Raw genomic sequence first — 22594 nt, forward strand, 5'->3', positions numbered from 1 at the left:
GAAGAAGACGAATGCTACGTTTTCTGTAAACAAAATTTGTTGTTTGTTCTTTTGCTTTTGATTTTTTGACACCCACCTCTATTCTAGTGCTCATCATTTTATAATGGCCAATTAGGGCTCCTTCAATTTTGTACTATTTGGCTCAAAAATGGTGGACACACCAACAAAAACGGGAAAACTAGAATAGGACCAAACAAAAAATGTGAATTTTGTCCTTTTTGAAATGAATCAGAAAATGAAAAATGTGAATAATAATAACAATAAAATTTTATTTATTTTTTATCAAAAAACTCCTGGTACATAAATATTTTAGAACTAGCAAAAGTATTTTGTTGATTTTATATCATTTTAAGTGATTCAAATCTATAACATATTATCAGGTAGTTATAAAAACATTGTTGTATCTAAATGTAGTAACTTCTAGATCATAAAGGTTTATGGGCTAAGAGGTAGTAAATGTATGCATGCATGTATATAAATATAAACTTTTCCATGAAACTAAATTATTCTTATATCATATTCAAGCATTGCAAAATCTGCATGATTATCTTCTTGATGACGAAAACAAAATGGAAACAGAAGTTGATGATAATATACCGTATAATTCTTATAATTCAAAGCGTGGAGTTCAATCTTATTACAAGTGAGGGTGTCATTACTCCTCAGTCTCAATATTTATGTCAATTATTTTTAACTTTTTAATAGGGAGAAATGTAAAAATTCAAGCTAATCAAATATCTTGCTCTAAAAAGTAAGAATGTGATACACCATGAACTGTACAATATTTTTTTTACACATTATCTAACATCATAAAGAAATAACACTTTTGTATCCCAATCGTTTTTCTACTATCTTAAGTCTATCTTAAGTCTGATGTCCACATTCTGTTCGTTTACCTTCTATTTCTGTATTAAATAATTGGCTACACCTATTTATCACGAGGAACTTCCATAATGGTTAAATTTTCTTGCCTTGATAAAACACCAGAATCTAAATTCAAATCATGATAACCAATCCCTGATCTCTTTTGCTGTTGAATGACCATAACAGAACCATCAAAAGTAGAATCTGAAGCAACTAACATGTCACCAATAGGTCCGAGTTCAGGATACTCATTCCAATAATTTAATCCACTAAACAAACATGACTCACTTGCATGTCTTCTACCAACCAAAACCAAATCAAAACAACCTTCAAATGACCTTAGAACATTTATCATTTCAACACTATCCCTTACTACTTCCTCTTTATAATCGTGTCGTTTAATTTGAATGCAATCCACTTTAAACCTATGAATCAAATCCCCGTCTGGATCCTTGTTGATCAAGTTCTTATTTTTCTTTCGAGGCTCCATTATTCTAACCAATGTAACCCTTACTATTGGATTATTTGCCATCCGCATCGCGTAGGCTAAAGCTTCACGGTCGTCATTGCCTTCTATAAAGACTATTCCAACACTATAAAATGCGGCATTTGCTATAGGATGGCTTATATTCAAAGTACCGCGCTCGATTAGAATCCCAACAGAACAAGGTGCCGTCCTGAGAAGCTGGAGATTTAACGCCCTAATTGGGTGTGTAGATTCTGTTATCCCATTCGATTTCCATTGTCTATGAAAAGGCACAATCAACAAACATACTCTCTTTTCAGCAACCTGCATACATATTTCATCATGCATTGTTTCGTAAGGTGAAATCGACGTGTAGAGTTTCACAACAACATTATCTGATTTTTGTTGCTCGTAGGACCGAAATGCGTTTATTATGTGCTCCGAATAATTCTTTTGCGAATGATTCTTCTTGCTAGTTGATTGATGATCTACGAAAACTGGGGTTGATCTTCCTCTTAGTTGAAGAAGATGTAGAACATAGAAACAAATAGGATTTTCTAATGAAGGGTTTGAAATTTCAAGAAGATTGATTATAGAAGGTGTGGTTTCTTGACTATGTATACACGCCATGAGACGTAGTTCAATATCTTGAGTTGATTGTTCAATGGTTCTTCTCCTATTTAAAGACAAATACCTCTTAGAAGGATCATATAAGAATTTCACAAAGGGAGTGGTGACTCCTGTTAGCCAAGTTAATGCTATCAGCGCATTACCATACGATTGTTCATCTATCTGCAAACAAAACATGTATAAATTTTCTATATGCAAATCGGCCACATACAGTTACAAGATGACAAATTAATAGAAAGGATTATTGACTCTTACTGTAATATTTAGACCATTTTGCAAGTAAATCAATTGCGTGATGCCTTGAGCACTCATAAGTAGTCCTAAAGCTAAAACATCTGTCATTGGCATCTTCCAATAAATTGAAGGTAATATAGTTCCGACAATCTTCCCAAAGGATGCAACAATAGCAATAACTTGAACAATCACAAATGTTTGACCGTCAATTAGAAAAATATTGAATCTAGAACCGCCATAAAGAAAATACAATGGCAAAAAAATATGTGAAACCAATGTATCCAATCTATCGGTCAATGCTGATCCTAATGGAGGACCTTCAGGTACAGCTATGCCTAAAATGATAGGTAAAATCAGAACATGTTGCCCGATAACTTCGCTAAAAAACGCGCAACCGATTAACATTAAAAACACCGACAGTATGTATGACTCTTTCATTTGTCTACCTTCAGGTGTTTGTCTTATCATCCAGCACATTATGGGACGTAAAACGCATACTATGAAAGTAATCATAACGAGCAAACTCAGCCCCATCAGGTTAGCAGTCTTATCTTCAATGGAAAATATATTTTCGTGGGTTATCACGGCGCTAACAACCATTAACGAAATAGTTCCACTAACCATTGAGGAAGATATAGCTAATCGACCCATTTCCGAGTTTAATAGCTTTAAATCTGCTAAGTGGATTGTGGTTACATGGAATGAACCACATGAGAAGATGAATGTGATGGAAATTAAGGAATTGTAGAGAGGGTGATCAGGAGGTATTGCTTCTCTTGCAACAAAAAAAACAACTGAGCTAAATAATAGTGGAACGAAAAATGACAATATTCCAATTGCCCAAGCTTTTTTCCCTGATTTTGCAACGATACTTAGATCAATTTTTACTCCAATTAAGAACATAAACATCATGCCTCCGAAAAATGCAATTGTTTTACTTATGTAGAATGTTTTTGGTGGGAATAGCCACTTTTGTAGGAAAGCACTTTGTCCTATAACTGATGGTCCTAGCATCATGCCAGCCTGAAAAAATAATTCATTAGCATGTATTTATGTTTTTTCATAAGATTTCAAGTGTAGATAAATTGTTTGACGCGTTCTAATACAGTTACAAGTTGTCACACACGTTGACGAGGATACTTAATCACTAATATTGCAGTCACAATTGCGAATGCAACCATGTATAACGACTTACATTAAAAAAAATGACCAATCAATAAACATATCTATAAAATATATTACCAGCATTTGCGGAAAGAATCTGGTCTCTCCAATAGGTTGAAGTAAAAATTGTAAAACAGCAGTCAAGCTAGAAACTAAAGAGATTTGTACAAAGAGAACCGGTAATGTGTAACTAAATGGATTATCCGAAAAGAAAATCCCTCTTGATCTTGGATTCTTAGATACTTGTTCACAAATCCATACTGTTCCATTTGTTGTAATGGCGTTAACGGTTGCATTTACAGTACTATCAGCCATCGACATGGTTGGTACACTTTGGAGAATGAGAAGAAGAAAGACAAACACATGTTTTGATTTATTTCAAGAATGTTTAACTTTGTGAGATCTTAATGGTAATGCTGAATTGTGGGTTTGGTGTTTTAAAATTAGTTTTATTTTGTGATTAGTCTATGGTGATATTTTTAGTGCTAAATTGGTGGTTTAAGATACATAAAGGGATAAACCATAAAACCCTTTGAGGTTTACCTGATAGGATCATAATCCATTATAACTTATAAGTTTGAAAAATGTGTACAAAGATAACTATTGTGAGGTTTTTAATTTTATTCCTGGAACAAAAAATAGATAGATTTATCCCTATTTAATATTTTTTTACTACAATTTTTCTTAATTAATTTCTAATAATGTATCACCCTCCCACCATCCCCACTTTCCATATTCTCTACTTACAATTTAAAGGAAGATAAAATATATTCATATGTTTCGCTATTTGAGATTCATATGTCCTCTTTTCATTGATTTACTACGTATTAAAAAAGTCTGTGCTACGACTTGATTAAAATGTATTTAAATAAATTTTAAAGCAATAATTTTAATTTGTTTAATTTTATGCAATTTATTTTTTTAAAATTAGTTGTATATGATTTAAATATGATTTTTTCTAATTAAAACAATGATTGTAAAAGTTTATTTTATTATTGGTTTAAACAAAAATATATATATTTGCATACAATATCTACATATGATACTATAGGTAATCTAAGACAAATGAAAAACAAAAACAAAATTATTAAAGGTATTTAATTTTTTGTGAAAAAACTATACTGATTAATCAAAAACAAATAACTTAAACTAAAGTGTGTATAGGTGTCTATTACTTAAAATTATACACTTAAAATGAACTTTCATAAAATTGAATTTCAAGACTCTGTTTGGTAAGACATTTTTTCGAACTTATAGTTTATGTCTTATGTCTTATAAGCTCATATGATAATTTAGACCCGTTTGATAACGGTCTTTTCATCACGAGCTTATAACTTATTTTACTAGCTTATAGCTTATTTTCCAGACGCTATTTCAAATAGCGTTTTAGCTTATGTCTTATAGCTTATTATTTTTTCTTCCTTTTTTATCCTTATTATTTCAATTAAAATCCATTTTTAACCCTTATAATTTATTTTAATTTAAAATAAAATAATTATATATTAAATATCTTTTACGTCATTTTACATTTATAAGTTAATTGAACCGTTAATTTTACCAAACACTTCAATGAGCTTATAAGCTATCAGTCTCAACCATCCGCTATAAGCTATAAATAGCTTATAGCGGATGGTTGAGACTGATAACTTATAAGTTCATTGAAGTATTTGGTAAAATTAGCGGTTCAATAATTAACTTATAAATGTAAAATGACATAAAAGATATTTAATATATAATTATTTTATTTTAAATAAATTATAAGGATTAAAAATCGATTTTAATTAAAATAATAAGGATAAAAAAGAAAGAAAATATAATAAGCTATAAGACATAAGGTAAAACGCTATTTGAAATAGCGTATGGAAAATAAGCTATAAGCTATTAAAATAAGCTATAAGTTCGTGATGAAAAGACTGTTACCAAACGGATCTAAATTATCATATGAGCTTATAAGACATAAGACATAAACTATAAACTCGAAAACATGTCTTACCAAACAAAGCCAAAGTATAAAAACAACAATAACACTACAAAAAACGCAAAAATGCTATTTTGAGGAAATATTGATATGCCTTATTTTTTGGGAAAAATAATAAGAAATATTGATATTCCTTATTTTATGGGAAAAATAATAGAGTAATATATTTCTTATGTAAATATATTTTACAAATATAATTATTATGTTTTTTTTACATAAAAGTTTAACTAATATGATTGTTTTTTTTAACATATTTTTAACATTTGGTGGGGTTAATAACCTCTACAAACTAACCGCCACAATTATTCGACTATACCAACGGTCATTTAGAACTCCCGTATATAAATTGTGAGAATCGTATAAGCGGTAGTTTTTATAACTCCCACCAAACAATTTGCGGAGGTCAAACCCTCTTCAAACTCAAATAATAACTCCCATAATTCATGCACATTTTTTTAGTGTAAACTGTGTATAAGTGTTTACTCCCTCCGTCCCATAATGAGTGCCCACAGGGGCGGACCATTGTAGGGACAAGGGGGTGCCACAGCCACCCTAATTTTTTTTTTAATTTTTTTTTCATATAGTGAAAATACCCATATACCCTCCACTTAACATAGTAATTACTAAAATGCCATATATGTTATAAACTTAACAATGTTGTTTCACATTTCACATTTCCTTTCGGTATTAGTTTTTTATTTAAAAAGTTGAAACACTACTCTTTGTTCCTCAACTCATCTCAGTTCTCAATACTACCGTCCACGGTTCACCACCACCCACACCATCCGCCGGCTTCAGGTAACTACTCTATAAACTGTGTATTATTTTGGGGTAAATGACTTTTCTTCCTTTTATTTGTTTATCTGCAACATATAGTTTATGTTTCATAAAGTAGAATATTAGGGTTTTTTCTTCCATTTCACAAATTGATGAAACAATCAAATTGATAATATTGTGTTAATTTAAATAATATTATGTCAGATTGAATTGTGAATTTAGGGATTTAATTTTTGGGATTGAATTGTGAATTTAGGGATTTAATTTTTGTGAGTTGTAAGTTGTGTTGTTTTGGAGTTTTGTTGTGTTGTGCTGAAATTGTTTTGGGATTTCTTCAATTGATTTTGCAGCACAAAAGTAATAATGAAGAGTAGAAAAATTGATTCTTTTTTCAAGAGGAAAGAAAGAGACGACGATAATTTGACTTCTATTTCTGAACCTCAAAGAGTTATTCAGAATCCAAGAATTGAAGAAAATGTTAATAGAGTTTGTCCGGATGACATTGAGAATTCTTTAGAACGTGATCTTGAAAAACGTCCTCCAATGTGGAAATATCCATTAAATCAAATGGATGAAATACGAAGAGCTTATTTGAAATGGGGTCCATATCAAATGCATTTAGAGCAGTATCCATTGTCTGGTAACGAAGATCATCAAAGAAGATTTCAATACACTTGGTTTAGCCTCTTTCCTTCATGGTTAGAATATTCACCTTCAGAAGATGCTGTTTATTGCTTACCATGTTATCTTTTTAGCAAAAGACCAAGTGGACGTCCTGGTTCAGATGTTTTTATTTCTACAGGTTTTAGAGGTTGGAAGAAAGTTAGAAATGGAAAGCATTGTGCATTTCTTAAACACATAGGGAGTGATCCTTGTTCACCACACAACAATGCTATGAAAGCTTGTCAAGATTTGTTGAATCAAAATGGACACATTAGGAACATTTTTCAAGATCAAAGTTCGACTGAAATTATGAAGAATCGACTACGTCTCAAGACGTCAATTGACACAGTTCGTTGGTTAACTTTTCAAGCTTGTGTTTTTAGAGGTCATGATGAAAGTAAAGAATCATTAAACCAAGGTAATTTTCTTCAATTGGTAAAACTCTTGGCATTTTATAATGATGAAGTTGCAAAAGTTGTGTTGGAAAATGCTCCATCAAATAGCAAGTATACTTCACATAAAATTCAAAAAGAGATTTTGCATATTCTTTCAAGTAGGGTGAAAAGGCATATCCGTGAAGAAATTGGCGATTCCAAATTTTGTATAGTTGTAGAGGAAGCTCGTGATGAATCTAAAAAAGAGCACATGTCTCTTGTTTTGAGATTTTTTGATAAAGAAGGTTTTATACAAGAGAGATTTTTTGGCCTTGCACGTGTTACTGACACTACATCTTTAACTCTTAAGCAAAAGGTATGTGATATACTTTCTCTATACAACCTTGATGTCTCTAACATTCGTAATCAAGGGTATGATGGTGCTAGCAATATGAGAGGAGAATGAAATGGTTTACAAGCACTATTTATGAAGGATTGTCCTTATGCATATTATGTTCATTGTTTTGCTCATCAATTGCAACTTGCTCTGGTTACTGCATCAAGGGAAGTTAAACCAATTCATCAATTCTTTGATAAACTAACTCTTATTGTGAATGTTGTTTGTTCTTCTACAAAGAGACATGATGAGTTACAAGCTTCCCAATTAGATGAAATTGAACATTTGTTAGAGATTGGTGAAATTGTAACTGGTAAAGGTGAAAATCAAATTGGTACTTTGAGACGGGCTGGAGATACTCGTTGGGGATCACACTTCTCTTCTATTAGTAGCTTGATAACTATGTATGAAGCAACTTGTACTGTTTCAAAAAAAATTGCAAAGGAAGGATTAAACTATGCTTCACGTGAAGATGCTGATAGTGCTTACAATTACTTGAAATCATTTGATTTTATATTCATATTGCATCTGATGAAAGAAATTATGGGTGTCACAAATATGCTTTGCCAAGCCTTACAACAACAATCCCAGGATGTAGTTAATGCTATGAATTTGGTTTGTTCAACAAAAACTCTTATTCAAGAATTGAGAGAAGATGGTTGGGATAAATTGTTTACTTGTGTGAAGTCTTTTTGTGAAAAACATGATATTGAGATTCCTGATCTTGATGATGTTCACTCAACAACAAGATTTGGGCGCTCTCGTCTTGAAGAGAACCAGGTAACCATTGAGCATTACTTTAGAGTTGAAATATTTTTCACTACCATTGATAAACAATTACAAGAGTTGAATAGCAGATTTAGTGAGCAAGCGATTGGTTTGTTAACTCTAAGTTGTGCTTTGTCTCCGAAGGATAATTACAAGGCTTTTAACTTTGATACGATTTGCACTCTAGTTGAAAAATATTATCCTATGGACTTCAATGAGCAAGAGAGGATTAATTTGCAATTTCAACTTCGACATTTTATTATTGACGCTCGCCAAGCATCGAGTTTGAAGAATTTATCAACTATTCAAGACTTATGTTCATCTTTGGTTGCAACGGGAAAGAATGGAATTTACTATTTGATTGATAGACTGCTTCGCCTTGTCATGACTCTCCCTGTATCTACAGCCACTACTGAAAGATCTTTCTCGGCAATGAAAATTATCAAGACAAGATTGAGAAGTAAAATGGGAGCTGATTTTCTAGGAGATAGCATGACGGTTAACATTGAAAGAGAAATTGTTGTAAATATTGATTCTGAGACTATTATAGATGATTTCAAGCTACTCAAAAACCGTAGAGCATTATTATAAGGTATTTTTTAAGTAATAGTTTTTTATCTTTTCATGTTAAATTATGTGTTTATGACAATTTAGATATTTTATATACAATATAGTATGAATATTTAATTTATAAATTATATTTTAATTTTGTGGCCACCCCAAACTTTAGAGTCTGGTTCCGCCACTGAGTGCCCAGCACACCATTTCACATATATTAAGAAAAAAGTATAAAAATAGGAGAGAATATTATTTTTAAAATATTACCCTTATTATGTATTGAGAATGGTGAAATTTATATTAATTAGAGGGTAGAATTGGAAAAGTGTATTGAAAATTGAATGGATCATTTATTTTTGGACATCATTTTATTTCAGATTGATCACTCATTGTGGGACGGAAGAAATATTATAAGATAAATGATAAATATCGTGTGGAGAAATTCTAAAAAGATAAATGTAATGTGGAGAAATTCTAAGAGACAAACTATTTTATGAGGATGTTTCTCTATGATCTATAATAATCTATATCAATAATATATAATATTATTATTTTATGATATTTTTCATTACAAAAAAGACAAAATTAATTAGAGTATTATATATTAGGCATAATTATATTATATAATAATGATTAATTTTTAAGGAAAATAAATTATATTTTCACATTTGTTAGAGTTAAATTCAAAAACAATATAGGAGTGTATACGATAAAATGTAGCCTTTCGAGAATTTAAATCCAAAGACATTTGCAAGCACGCGTAAATATATTACCACCGAGGCCACTAAACTCTTTTTGTTATTTTTCTGCTGTTGTTTGTATTTGTTATTTGTTTAAGCGAATTTTGATATCTTCAACCTCTTTCAAAGGGAATTCAAAAGTTTGCAACTGTTGCAGGTTTTTCACAATTCCTCGTTTCTTCAAAAACACTCTTCTCCAATCACCAACTGGTCTTTCCCAATTTGTAGTTTTGTACCCTAAAACCCTCTTTTACAACTTTTTCAATTTATGATCCTCACATATACTTGAAGCTTGGTTTAGAATATAGGTTTAACATGATGAATACATCTTTATCTATGTCATAGATTGCTAGGAAATGTTGAGGCTATGGTTTTCATTTTGACTGATTTTAACTTAAAAGTGATGAGTTTGGGAAAAAAATGTGTTTAGGTTCCTGGTTGTTTTAAGGTTGTATACGGATATTGTACTTTTTTTTTTTGGTGTATACGAAGGCTGAGGACGAAGATATGAACGCAAATTTAGAATTCGGTCGTTGATGCTTTAACCTTCATATCTTCATCCTCAACCTCCATACAACCCCAAAAAAAATATTACAAATTTTTTAAATCCAAAATTGTATATGCTTTTTTCCGAATCTAATACTGATAATCAAAACAACCCCAACGAAATGGTAAGAATCAATTTTTTGTGTCGAAACAAGTTGCTCGACAGAAACAAAATTGTGTCGAAATAACCTAGTGTTTGTTGAAGCAGGTTCCTAGTAGGAAATTTCGACTTAGGCATGATTTTATAGTGTTAACAAAATTAGGTATTTCAAACTTTTGTATTTTGGGCTTTACTTAGGGAGCAAGCAAACCTAAAACCTATAAATAGGCAGTAACCCCTATTATTGTTTTTTTACTCACTTGCAGTTGCAAAGAATAAACTTCAATTGGAAGAGTAGAGGAAAACTCTGCAGAAATTCTTCTTCTTCCCTTGTGAGATTTTGGATCGAACTCTAGTATGGCCGAAGGGTAGCTTCTTGGTTCGACAGGGTTAAGCATGAAGTCGAAGGTTGTTCACATGCTTGTGTCGAAGATGCTAGGATTGTTAGCATGTTAAATTAGGTTTTAGTGTTTAAACCCTAATTTGTTAAGTTAGCTTGTTTATTAAGTTGGCTTGTGTAATGGGCCTTGCTGAAAAAGCCCATTAGTTAGTATGTTAGGTTTTATTATAAATAGCATACTAGTCTCTCATCATTGCTAAGCTGCAAATCCTAATTTAGGGTGAGAGAGGTTATTTGTTATTCTTGTAAACTTGTAATCTTGTTCTAAGAGAAAGTAAAAGAATAACAGTTATAACCAATATTGTGTTCTTCTTCTCCCCTATAATTCCCTATTATACTTTGTTATTGGTATCGTTTTTCACAACAAATTGGTGCGGTGAGCGTGGAGAAGATGCCTTCAACAAAGTATGAGATTGAAAAGTTCACCGGAGTGAATGATTTCGGTTTGTGGCGCTTGAAGATGAAAGCCCTATTGGTTCAGCAGGGTTGTTTGGAAGCGTTGAAGGGAGAGACAGCCATGAATGCTGCATTAACGGCAGCGGAGAAGACGACTATGATTGAGAAGGCACACAGCGCAATTTTGTTGAGCCTTGGTGATAAGGTTCTCAGGCAGGTATCAAAGGAGACGACGGCATCAGGGTTATGGGTGAAACTTGAAAGTTTGTATATGACCAAATCGCTGGTAAATCGACTCTACCTGAAGCAAGCTTTGTATTCATTCAAGATGATTGAAGGCAAAGTATTGGCTGAGCAGTTGGATATGTTCAACAAGCTGATTCTTGATCTTGAAAATATTGATGTGAAGATCGATGATGAAGATCAAGCGCTGTTACTATTGTGTTCTTTGCCTCGATCACATGCTCACTTCAAAGAAACTCTCTTGTATGGAAGGGAGTCCCTGACGTTTGAAGAAGTTCAATCAGCCTTGTACTCTAAGGACTTGAATGAACGAAAGGAGCATAAACCTTCGACTGTTGGCGAAGGTTTGGCCGTTAAAGGAAAACTCTTACGAAAGGATGGTAAGTTCGACAAGAAGAAAGGCAAAAGCCAGTCGAAGTCTTACAGTGGCGAAGCATCTGACATTCGATGCTACCATTGTAAAAAGGAGGATCACACAAGAAAGGTGTGCCCTGAACGTCTGAAATATCATGGAGGTAAGGATAATGGCAACGCTGCCATTGTTCAAGATGATTTCGAATCATCTGATGTTCTTGTGGTTTCAAGCAGTGACTCTAAGAGAGAGTGGATTATGGATTCAGGTTGCACTTGGCACATGACTCCAAACAAAGACTTGTTCGAGGAATTATGTGATCAAGATGGTGGATCAGTATTGCTGGTAAACAACAAGGCTTGCAAGATTGCAGGTATTGGATCTGTTAGATTCAAGCTCCATGATGAGTCAATAAGGTTGTTGACTGAAGTCAGGTATGTTCCTGATTTTAAGAGAAATTTGCTTTCTCTTGGTGAATTCGACAAGAAAGGATATGTTTTCCAAGGAGAGAAAAGTATCCTAAGAGTCATGAAGGGTTCGAAGGAAGTCTTGAGAGGCGTGAAGAAACAAGGCTTGTATACCCTTGAGGCTGAAGTTGTAAGTGGTTCGACAAATGTTGCATCCACAAAACCTTTGTCGAAAACTGAAATCTGGCACATGAGATTGGGCCATGTCAGTGAAAGGGGTCTGGTCGAATTAGGGAAACAAAATCTGCTTGGTGGAGACAAAGTCGAAAAGCTGAAGTTTTGTGAACCCTGTGTACTTGGAAAATCTTGCAGAGTGAAGTTCAACAAAGGCAAATCAAGAACACATGGATCCCTTGATTACATCCATGCTGATCTTTGGGGGCCTGCAAGGTGTGCATCAAATTCTGGGGCAAGGTATTTCCTATCCATAGTAGATGATTATTCCAGAAAATTATGGGTATTCATCCAGAAGACTAAGGATGAAACGTTTGAGAATTTCAAAAGTTGGAAGACTCTGGTTGAAAATCAGACTGGCAGAAAGGTCAAGAGGTTGAGAACCGACAATGGCCTTGAATTTTGCAATGAGGCATTCGACAGTTTTTGTGCTACCTCTGGTATTGCAAGGCATAGAACTACTGCAGGTACTCCACAACAAAATGGTTTGGCTGAAAGGTTTAATCGAACTATTTTGGAGAGAGTTAGATGTATGTTGACTAGTGCGGGGTTAAAGAAGGTGTTTTGGGCTGAGGCTGTTGCGACAGCAACATATCTGATAAACAGATGTCCTTCGACAGCGTTAGATATGAAGACACCTGAAGAAGTTTGGTCGGGACATCCACCAGATCTCGACAAACTGAGAGTATTTGGCTGCATAGCCTATGCTCACATTAGGCAAGACAAGGTCGAACCTAGAGCTCTGAAATGCATGTTCATGGGATACCCAGAAGGAGTCAAAGCTTATAGGCTATGGTGCCTAGAGCCAGGTCACAGGAGGTGTATCACCAGTCGAGATGTTGTTTTCAATGAAGCTGAAATGGCTTTTAAGAAAACTGATGATGTTGGTCGAAGTACAGAAACATCTGACGAAGAGCTGGAACAGGTAGAGATTCCTGTTGAGGTGGAGCATGTTGATGCTGAATTGCATGTCCCTGATGAAGTCGAAGAAGAAGCAGAAGATGCTGAGGAAGTTGAGGAAACTGACGATGACTACCTATTGTCGAGAGATAGGTCGAGAAGAGTCATCAAACCACCTCAGAGACTTGGGTATGCAGATCTTATAGCTTATGCATTAATCTCTGCCAGTGAGGTTCTTGATGATGAACCTAGAGATTATAAGGAAGTTATGAGGAGTCAAAATAAGACTGAATGGCTGAAGGCCATGGATGATGAGATGAAATCTCTTCATGATAATCACACTTGGGAACTGATCAAGAAACCTGCTGGGGCAAAGTTAGTCAGCTGTAAATGGATTTTCAAAGTTAAGGAAGGAATTGAAGGAGTGACGTCGAAAAGATATAAGGCAAGGTTAGTCGCAAGGGGTTTCACTCAGAAAGAAAGTGTCGACTTCAATGATGTGTTTTCTCCTGTTGTGAAACATAGGTCCATTCGAATGCTGCTTGCCATGGTGGCACAGTTCGATCTTGAACTGGAACAGATGGATGTGAAAACTGCGTTCTTGTATGGTGATCTAGATGAAACGATCCTGATGAGGCAACCTGAAGGGTATGTCGAAAAGGGGAAGGATGATTATGTGTGTAAGTTAAAGAGATCCTTGTATGGGCTGAAACAATCTCCTCGACAGTGGAATAGGAGATTCGACAAGTTCATGGCACGCATAAGTTTCATTAGAAGTCAGTTCGACCACTGTGTTTACTTCAAATTTCGACCTGGTAATTCATTTGTTATTTTGTTGCTTTATGTGGATGATATTCTCATAGCAAGCAACAGTGTCGAAGATGTGATGAGGGTGAAGGCTGAACTCAATAAGGAGTTCGATATGAAGGATCTGGGAGCTGCTTCCAGGATTCTTGGAATTGACATTCGAAGAGATAGAAAGAAGTTGAAGTTATGCCTATCTCAAGAGGCATATCTACGGAAGATTCTTGAAAAGTTTGGTATGTCGAATTCGAAGCCAGTTGTGACTCCAACAAACCCTCAATTCAAGCTGAGTATTGATCAGTGTCCCAGTACTGATGTGGAAAGAGCCTATATGAATAGCATCTCATATGCTAATATAGTTGGTTCTTTGATGTATGCTATGGTTTGTACTAGACCCGACATAGCATACGCAGTAAGTCTTGTAAGCAGGTACATGGCGAATCCTGGAAAGGCTCACTGGCAAGCATTGAAGTGGATTTTAAGGTACATAAATGGGTCTCTGAATAGAGTCCTAATTTATGGTGGAGCCTTGGGTGAAGATGGTAAAGCAGTAATCGAAGGATATGTCGACTCTGATTATGCAGGTTGTATGGATTCCAGGAAATCTATTTCTGGATATGTTTTCACTATGTTTGGCACAGCAATTAGTTGGAAAGCAACACTTCAGAAGGTTGTTGCTCTATCAACCACTGAAGCAGAGTACATTGCATTAACTGAAGCTGTGAAAGAAGCATTGTGGCTTGAAGGTTTTGCGAAGGAGCTGAAACTTCAAGGTCGAGGTATCACTGTTAAATGTGATAGTCAAAGTGCAATACACCTGTCGAAGAATTCAGCCTATCATGAGCGAACTAAGCACATTGATGTGAGGCTGCATTTCGTCAGAGGAGTAATCGAGCGTGGAGAAGTCCAAGTGCTGAAGGTCTCGACTGAAGACAATGCTGCTGATATGATCACCAAGACATTGTCGAGTTGCAAGTTTTTCCACTGTATGCAGTTGATAAAGCTGCATGAAGAAAGCTAGTTTGTTCCCTTGATGTTGTAGAGTTAGATCCAAGGTGGAGATTTGTGAGATTTTGGATCGAACTCTAGTATGGCCGAAGGGTAGCTTCTTGGTTCGATAGGGTTAAGCATGAAGTCGAAGGTCGTTCACATGCTTGTGTCGAAGATGCTAGGATTGTTAGCATGTTAAATTAGGTTTTAGTGTTTAAACCCTAATTTGTTAAGTTAGCTTGTTTATTAAGTTGGCTTGTGTAATGGGCCTTGCTGAAAAAGCCCATTAGTTAGTATGTTAGGTTTTATTATAAATAGCATACTAGTCTCTCATCATTGCTAAGCTGCAAATCCTAATTTAGGGTGAGAGAGGTTATTTGTTATTCTTGTAAACTTGTAATCTTGTTCTAAGAGAAAGTAAAAGAATAACAGTTATAACCAATATTGTGTTCTTCTTCTCCCCTATAATTCCCTATTATACTTTGTTATTGGTATCGTTTTTCACAACATCCCTTTATTTTGTTCAAACTCTAATTCATTTCATTCCCAATTCATCTTTCTTTTCTTCTTTCATTAATAATTGTGCAACACAATCATCTTGCAATCGAAATTAGTTGATTCACTCTACTAAATAACAAGAGGGAATTCATAGGTGCAATTGAACCTTGTTCATCAAGATTGATTTAGAATTCTCCATAAATTTGATGTAATTTCAACATCTGGTATCTAGAACTCTGGATGAGAAATTTGAGGCAAGAAAAAGTGGTGGTAGTGAATAATCCAAACGGACATTTTCCGGTGAGTCTTAAGAGTCAGAATTATGACAATTAGTGCAAGCAGATGAAGGTGGTTTTCTGTTATCACGATCTTTAGAATCTTGTGAAGGAAGGTGTATCGCTGCTTGAAGAAAACGTGACGGATGAAGAAAATAATGCACACAATTAATTGAAGAAGAAAGATTATAAATATCTCTTTATAATTCACCAATGTGTTGATCTATACAATTTTGAGAAGCTGGGTGATGTTGAATCAGCAAAAAAAGCATGGGAAGCGCAGAAAAGGTGAGGTTACAAAATCACAAAAGAACGAATGAATTGCTTCAAATGAAAGAAAGTGAAAGCATAATTGATTTCTTCACTAGGGTTACGAAAATAGTGAATCAAATCAAGGTGTGTGGAGAATCGTTGACATTAAGATCAGTTATCAAAAATATCTTGAGGTCATTGTATCTTAAGTTTGACCATGTTGTGGTTGCCATAGAAGAGTAAAAATATTTGTCAACATTGACAAAGGAAAATCTACAAGGAACGCTTAAATCTCATGAACAAAGAATAAGTGAAAGAGTTGCAGGAAAGTCAAAGAGTGATGTGGCTTTGTAGGCGTAATCAGCAAAAGAAAATAAAGGCAAAGGAAAGCGGTTGACAACAAAGATAGATGAGGCTACAAAAATTCGAATGGTCGAGGAAACCATCAAGAAGGAAATTCATCTAATCAAACAAGACTCTCGTACCAAAGCAACCAAAGAGGTGGTGGTGCAGGTAGAGCAAGAGATGGTGGTTAAAAACCTGACAAAAGTCACAGCCAGGGTTTTAATTGTCAGAAGTATGATTACTATTATAGTGATTGTCCAGAAAAACAAAAGAATCAAGAAAGTGATGCAAAGTTTTCAAAACTTCAAGAAGAAGAAATGATGTTGATGGTTACAACAAGAAATGAATAAAGATTCAGGGACCAAATGTACTTGGACTCTGGATGCTCATCACATATGTAGGGAAGAAAATATTGGTTTGTTAACATAAAGCCCTTGATGAAGAAGATGGTGAAATTTGCAAATGACAATAATCTAGCAACTGAAGGTATTGGTGATGTTCTGATTATGAGGAAATATGGCAAAAGGTCAGTAGTTTCTAATGTATTATATATACCATGCATGAAAAGTAATTTGCGCATAATAGGGCAGTTGGGCGAAAAGAACTACAAAGTGTCGATCTAAGACAAGATGATGAGAGTTGTCGACTCAAGTAAAAGGTTAATCTTAAAGGAACCTATGTCTCAAAATAAAACCTTCAAGATTGAACTTAATGTGATGGAGCAAACGTGCCTTATGACTGAAGCTAGCAGGGATGAATGAATATGGCACTATAGACTTGGACATCTCAACTTCGAAGACATTTTAAACTTGAAAATAAGAAATATGGTTTCAGGATTACCAGAAATCGACATTCCAAACAAAGTATATATGTGAGGAATGTGTACAAGAGAAGCAACATAAGAACAACTTCAACAAGGATGCAGGAAGCAAGTTGAAGACATCTCTTGAAGCCATATACTCTGAAGTATGTGGACCGATCCAGGTGAATTTGATTGGAGGTAATAAATACTTTATCACATTCCAAGATTATTTTAGTCGAAAATTATGGAATTACTTGATCAAGAAGAAAAGTGAAGTGATAGATGTATTTTCCAAGTTTAAATCTATGGTCGGATGACAAATTGGTCGAAAGTTCAAGATTCTGAGGACTGATGGTGGTGGAGAATATGTGTCAAAAGACTTCGTCATGTTATTTGAGAAAGAACATATTGTGCATGAGGTGGTGCCACCCTACACTCCATAGCTAAATGGAACTACAAAAAGGAAGAATAGAACCATCATGAATATGGTGAGAAGTATGTTGAAAGGCAAACATTTACCTAAGGAATATTAGGGTGAAGTTGTGTCGATTGCAACTTATGTCTTGAATGGATGTCTGACGAAGAAGATAGAAGGAGTCATGCCAAAATAATTTTGGTCTGGTGTCAAACCTAGCTTAAATCATCTAAAGATATTTGGATTTATAGCACATAGACATGTGCTGGATTAGTTAAGAATAAAACTTGATGACAAGTCGAGTCAGGTGATCCTAATAGGATATCATTCGACTGGAGGATACAAGTTTTTTGATCCGGTGAACAAGCAAGTAGTGATCAGTAAGGACATGATCATAGATGAGCATAAGGAATGAGACTGGACTGACAGTATCAAGAAATATTCAGTGAGAATTTTATGAGAAGAACCAACAAGTGAAGTCGAAATAGAAGTTCGACAAGAAGAATTTAGAGGTGAAGCAGGCCCAAGCAGACATCCAGAATAAGACACATGCCTGCAAGGTTGCAAGAATGTGTGATTACATCCAATGATGTGGTCGATAATGAAGGTGAGCTGGTACATTATGCTTTCTATGCAGATGACGAACCAGTCAATGCAGCTGAGGCATTGAAAGTGTTAAAATTAATGTGTTGTAATCACCACTATCTTTAGTAATCATTATGTGAGAATTGTAACCATCATAATATAATTAATGTCTTTATTTATATTTATGGTAGAGTTGTATCATTAAGATTGAGAAAACCAAAGAGTCCTCATCTTGATCATCAACCCATTTGTATTCTCTATCAGTTTCCTTCAAGCCTATATAAAGCCCTTGTAATGCTAAGTTGATAGCAACAAGTGTCTGGTGAATTCCATAAAAGCAGAGTTTTTCATTGGTCATCCACTGTCATACCCCAAAATTTTCCTTCATATAATCACAAATGTCATTTATTTCGATTAGATGACGTGGCGCATTTGATAAGAATGTAAGGTTTGCAAATATGGGGTCCCAGGTTCAAATCCCACTTCTAGCTTTTCTCCCTTAATTTGTTTTTTAATTTTAGTTGTAATTTTATTTTCATTTTATATTTAAAAATCATAAAAAATAATTTTTTAATCAATTAAATTTTAATTTTCGTATTATTTAATTAAGCATTTAAAAAATATTTATTTTTTCAGTTTTCTTCATTTTTTATGCTTTTATAGTCAAAAAAAAAATAATTAAAATAATAGTTTTTCCTTAGCTTTTGGTCCAAGTCAATTAGCATTAAGACATTTGTCAACCAGTCTTCTTTTTAGGTAGTCTTTTTAAGACATTTTTCAACCAGTCTTCTTTAAGACATTCTTTTTCTAAGAGCCTTTCTAGGTAGTCTTTTCTAAGACATTCATCGTCATTTTCAAGAACCTTTTTAGGTAGTCTTCTTTAAGACATTCTCTTTCTAAGAACCTTTCTAAGTAGTCTTTTCTAAGACATTCATTGTCCTTTCCAAGAACCTTTTTAGGTAGTCTTTTTTAGACATCTTTCAGCCTTTCCAGGTAGTCTTCTTTAAGACATTCCTCATCCTTTGCAAAAAAAAAAACCTTTTCAGGTAGTCTTCTTTAAGACAATTGTTCACATCCATTCCGGAAACCTTTTCAGGTAGTCTTATAGAAAACATTATTTTGTTCCACTCATTACACCAATCAACATATGCATGAGCATAAGGATTATCCCATACATCAAAACATCCAAGTCATTACTCTGGTGCTAAGCCACATTGTCCACCTGCTTCCCGGTAACCTTACCGATGACGGTAACCTTACTGTTTGTTTATCCCCAATCACCTGATTGATGTATCTCGGTAACCTTACCGATGATAGCAACCTTGCTGTTCATTTCATTCATAAAATATATACATATGCATTAGCATATACATATCATCTAGCGCATTCATATACTACAAAAAGCCCAGTTTCCAATCCTCGTGTTATGATAGGTTTGTTTTCCGACCCTCGAGTCGTGAGTTTCCGATCCTCGTGTTGTGATTGGTTTGTTTTCCGATCCTCGAGTCGTGAGTTTCCAACCCTCGTGTTGTGATTGGTTTGTTTTACGACCCTCGAGTCGTGAATGTCCGACCCTCGAGCCGCGAGTTTCTAAACATATCGTTTCCTTTCCGACCCTCGAGTCGTGAATATCTGACATGCTATTTTTCTCCGACCCTCGAGTCGTGAGTCTCCATAACAAACAATCTTCTATGCAGGTAAACTTATCCGAACAGGGGCAAGTGGATCCCATTGGTGCAGGTGAGCTAGCTAGTGCTATAGCAAGTGATCCTTTTGGAATTATTCCAACTACGATAGTAAGTAGGTATGGCTAACTGCGACGACTTACCAGAGCTATGGTAAGTGGGTCACACCATCTACGATAAACTTACTCCAACTACGATAGTAAGCAGGTATGGCTAACTGCGACGACTTACTAGAACTATAGTAAGTGGGTCATACCATCTACGATAAGCTTACTCCAACTACGATAGTAAGCAGGAATGGCTAACTGCGACGGCTTACCAGAACGATAGTAAGTGGGCCATACCATCTACAACAGACTTACTCAAACTACGATAGTGAGTGGGTATACCAACCGCGACGACTTACTAGAACTATAGTAAGTGGGTTACCTACAAACTGCAAGAGCTTGCTAGCACTATAGCAAGTTAACTATCTCCTACACAGCAAACGGCGAACCCCCGCTATTGCTAGCTACGTTTATTCATCACGTTAGTCCCCTGGCAGTGATATGAAGCTACGTCTCTTTGGTACGTTGATCCCCTGGCAGTAACTTAAATACTTCTCATCACGTTAGTCCCTTGGCAGCGATCTCCTTCAAATCTTCTCGCTAATTAATATCATCTCCGGCAGCAAATAGAGATTTATTTTCTCTGATCACAAGGTTTTCCAAAGGGTTCCTCAATGGGGTTTATCACGTTAGTCCCTCGGCAGTGATCTTCTTCAAAACTTCAATAACAAATAGGGGTTTTATTTTTCTTTTCCAAAGTTACTAACATACTTCAACTAACATAACTAACAGTCATGCATCATTCAATTGCATACCTCATTCATACATATACATACATTGCTCTCATCATACATCGCATACATCATGGCATTGCATAAAATTCAGGTTGCCTTTTTAGGTCGTGCTACGGTCAAAACACAATGGTTCCTTTTGAAAGCATCTGCTTCACATTCAAAAAAGAAGGGTATTTACCTTGGATGGCATCTTTAAGCCCATCTCCCACGGAACTTTTTCCAACAAATGCAAATTTCAGGGCATTTCAGTGTCCAATCATCTTCAACCTTTGGATCACGATAGGCAGATGTGCCTAATTTTTTAATCAATTAAATTTTAATTTTCGTATTATTTAATTAAGCATTTAAAAAATATTTATTTTTTCAGTTTTCTTCATCTTTTATGCTTTTATAGTAAAAAAAAATTAATTAAAATAATAGTTTTTCCTTAACTTTTGGTCCAAGTCAGTTAGCATTAAAACTTATTTGATTTGATTCTCTCTATTTTTAGATAAAATAAAAACAAATAATTTGATTATGTTAATAGTCTAAATGTTAATTTATTTTTTTCCATTTTTAATTTAACCTAATTCTTCATTATAAATAGAGATATTTTCTAAACATTAAGCGAGGCCACTTCCATAGACAAACTTTTTACCGGAGTCATTCATTCACTACACAAAGCCCCCTTTCACGTACAACAAACCATTCACCTGTACATACTATCCCAAAAACCTTTCTAACAGTTCATGAAAATCTTCATTATAAGCTTGTCAATTCACATAAACCATATTCAGCTTTCCACACCATATTCATCACCTTATACAAACTAACTATAACAACACCAAGCCAAAAGCCATATCACTAATTTCCATTCACTGTCATTTTCAAAACACCCAGAATATACAACAACATTAGAAGAGAATTGGTTGAGAACTTGCACCAAGCACCTTGCAAGCATGGTGTAAAAATTAATGTAATGGTGATGCTCTCAGTTATTCAAAGCCAATGAACAGTACAATAGAAAACCTGTAAAACAAAAGCCATAAACACCACAACGATGGCAATCGATTTGTTCATCGCAAACCGCGCCGCTGACGGAAAGACGCATCCTCTTCGGCCGACGCCTCCGAACTCACACAACCATCAGCCTTCAACACGAATGCGCAACGCCACACAAACCGAAGCCCTTCAAGCTTCTCGACGAAACACCCTCTGATCCCGAACCGAGCAGCACCGCGCGGGTTCATCAGCTCCGACGTCGACCCGAGCCTTCCGTCGCTGATCTGCTTTTTATTACCCACTGTAAGAAATTTCTTTCTTTATTTCTTTCTTTTTTGTTGGTTTTGATAATAAGTATGATGATTCTGATGTTTTGTACCAAAAAGGGAAAAAATATCGTGTAAAGAACTGTGTCTTTCTGGTTTGTTCCAATTAATATTATATGCTTTGAATTTTTATTTTTTTTGAGAAAAGGATGGCCATGTGGCACACTTTGAATGGTGGGTTGGAAAAACTTTGAAAAGTCAAAGAACTAATTGTTTCTTTTAACCGTGAAAGATGCAGTGGATGCTGTTAATTTTCCTAATCCTTTTTGTCATATTCTTAAGTTCATTATTATTATTATAATTATTATAATTATCACTATTAGTAATTATTATTTTTTAAAGGTTATTTAAAATCTAATCAAAATTTTGTCACACGTGACACTATTAGAGATTAGTAGGAATAGTTTTTTTTTTTCTAATTTATCATATTTTAATTTTTTATATTTTATTTCATTATTTGGGTGATATTTAAATATAATTAGGCTTGATTTTAGATGGATTTTAGGTCCATTGATATTTATCCCCCTTTAACAGATAAATGATGGCTAAATATCTATTTCATCCTGTTTCCGAATTGGTCGACTCTCTAGTTTTAACTCGTTAA

The 22594-nt window shown here is 34.6% G+C and overlaps 1 protein-coding gene and 1 pseudogene across 1 annotated transcript; one reads left to right on the top strand and one right to left on the bottom strand.

The window, feature by feature from the left end:
- Window positions 1-714: 714 nt before the first annotated feature.
- Window positions 715-3736, bottom strand: LOC131631676 (cation/H(+) antiporter 15-like). The gene is made up of 3 exons (XM_058902444.1): window positions 3437-3736; window positions 2216-3217; window positions 715-2122 (listed from the first exon to the last, which is right to left on the bottom strand). The coding sequence occupies exons 1-3, from the start codon at window positions 3677-3679 to the stop codon at window positions 929-931; spliced, it is 2439 nt and encodes an 812-aa protein (XP_058758427.1). The 5' UTR covers window positions 3680-3736; the 3' UTR covers window positions 715-928.
- A 2740-nt stretch (window positions 3737-6476) lies between these two features.
- Window positions 6477-8906, top strand: LOC131631708 (uncharacterized; annotated as a pseudogene).
- Window positions 8907-22594: the final 13688 nt, after the last annotated feature.

This window comes from Vicia villosa, unplaced genomic scaffold, assembly GCF_029867415.1.
Source record: "Vicia villosa cultivar HV-30 ecotype Madison, WI unplaced genomic scaffold, Vvil1.0 ctg.000857F_1_1, whole genome shotgun sequence".
Classification (NCBI taxonomy): Eukaryota; Viridiplantae; Streptophyta; class Magnoliopsida; order Fabales; family Fabaceae; genus Vicia; species Vicia villosa.

Excerpts from the sequence above, each read along its gene's own strand:
- LOC131631676 (XM_058902444.1), bottom strand. The coding sequence starts at position 3,679 with ATGTCGATGGCTGATAGTACTGTAAATGCAACCGTTAACGCCATTACA. Across the intron at positions 3,218-3,436 it reads GATTCTTTCCGCAAATGCTG|GCTGGCATGATGCTAGGACC; the intron begins GTAATATATTTT and ends TTATTTTTTCAG. Across the intron at positions 2,123-2,215 it reads AAAATGGTCTAAATATTACA|ATAGATGAACAATCGTATGG; the intron begins GTAAGAGTCAAT and ends TTTTGTTTGCAG.